The following is a 1,388-nucleotide window of genomic DNA, read 5'->3' on the forward strand; positions in this document are numbered from 1 at the left end:
TATATATATATATATATATATATATATATACACATTTCTTTAAAATAAAATTGTAAAATGTAAGTTGCCATTTTATTAAAATAATATATATTAAATAAAATGTATGAATGATATTAAAATGGTAGCATTTTATGTAATTTTTAGTGACATTTAAGTTACCGTTTTATTTTTTAAAAGTTATATATTGCTACACGTATTTTGTGTATATGACAACAGAAACAGTGACAAAACAACCCAGGTGACTAAAGCTGAATAGAAATTAATATTTTAATAAAATTGTAACTATAAATATCATACAGAAAGAAAAATGTTTAATAAAATTGTGAAAATTGTGGATTTTTTTTTTAATATATAAATATTTTGTATTTAGTTTTATTTTTTTCAAATTATAAATACAAAAATGCATATATTAAAATATGTAAATGGTTAAAATGATGGTAACTGGCTATTGAAATGTCAAAGTTATTTTGGGCACTGCTTGTGGACTTTCCCTTGAGTCAGGGTTTGTTTTCTGATGAATATTTCCTAATTCATTGCGCACACTGCAGCTAAAGCAGAACTGCGTCTTCTGAGCGATCACATGGCTTTGGTGGGCTCTGCATCACATTCCCATTAACCTGATTCCCAGCTTTGGTTTCTTCTGTCTGGCAGGTTTATCCCGGTTCCACCGGAGAGGACTATAACCAGGATGGCACCGGATACCCCGGATCCAAAGCTGCAAACCTTTATCCAGGCTCTTTCTGGCCGGGTATGTGGGTAGTTTCTGTCTGAGTGATGTCAAGAATATTAGTAATGTTGTAAACATCACACTGATCTTAATGCGCTATTTATCACTTCATTTGCAATCACTTAAAATAACTAATGACCTTTTGTGTTCTTTTTTTTCTGCCTTTTTAACTGTATTGCTACATGTATTTTGTAGACACATTTCATATACAGTGGGTACGGAAAGTATTCAGACCCCCTTAAATTTTTCACTCTTTGTGATATTGCAGCCATTTGCTAAAATCATTTCAGTTATTTTTTTTCCTCATTAATGTACACACAGCACCCCATATTGACAGAAAAACACAGAATTGTTGACATTTTTGCAGATTTATTAAAAAAGAAAAACTGAAATATCACATGGTCCTAAGTATTCAGACCCTTTGCTCAGTATTTAGTAGAAGCACCCTTTTGATCTAATACAGCCATGAGTCTTTTTGGGAAAGATGCAACAAGTTTTTCACACCTGGATTTGGGGATCCTCTGCCATTCCTCCTTGCAGATCCTCTCCAGTTCTGTCAGGTTGGATGGTAAACGTTGGTGGACAGCCATTTTTAGGTCTCTCCAGAGATGCTCAATTGGGTTTAAGTCAGGGCTCTGGCTGGGCCATTCAAGAACAATCA

General features: G+C 33.3%; 1 protein-coding gene across 1 annotated transcript in view; it reads left to right on the plus strand.

The window, feature by feature from the left end:
* Positions 1–1,388, plus strand: part of LOC107574311 (transcription factor E2-alpha-like) — a 28,005-nt gene that overhangs the window by 8,996 nt on the left and 17,621 nt on the right. The window contains exon 4 of the mRNA XM_016260755.1: positions 620–748. Within this exon, the coding sequence (XP_016116241.1) occupies positions 620–748 (129 nt within the window). The remainder of the gene's footprint in view (positions 1–619; positions 749–1,388) is intronic.

The sequence above is a fragment of the Sinocyclocheilus grahami genome, unplaced genomic scaffold (assembly GCF_001515645.1).
Source record: "Sinocyclocheilus grahami isolate Dianchi unplaced genomic scaffold, SAMN03320097.WGS_v1.1 scaffold2180.1, whole genome shotgun sequence".
NCBI lineage: Eukaryota > Metazoa > Chordata > Actinopteri > Cypriniformes > Cyprinidae > Sinocyclocheilus > Sinocyclocheilus grahami.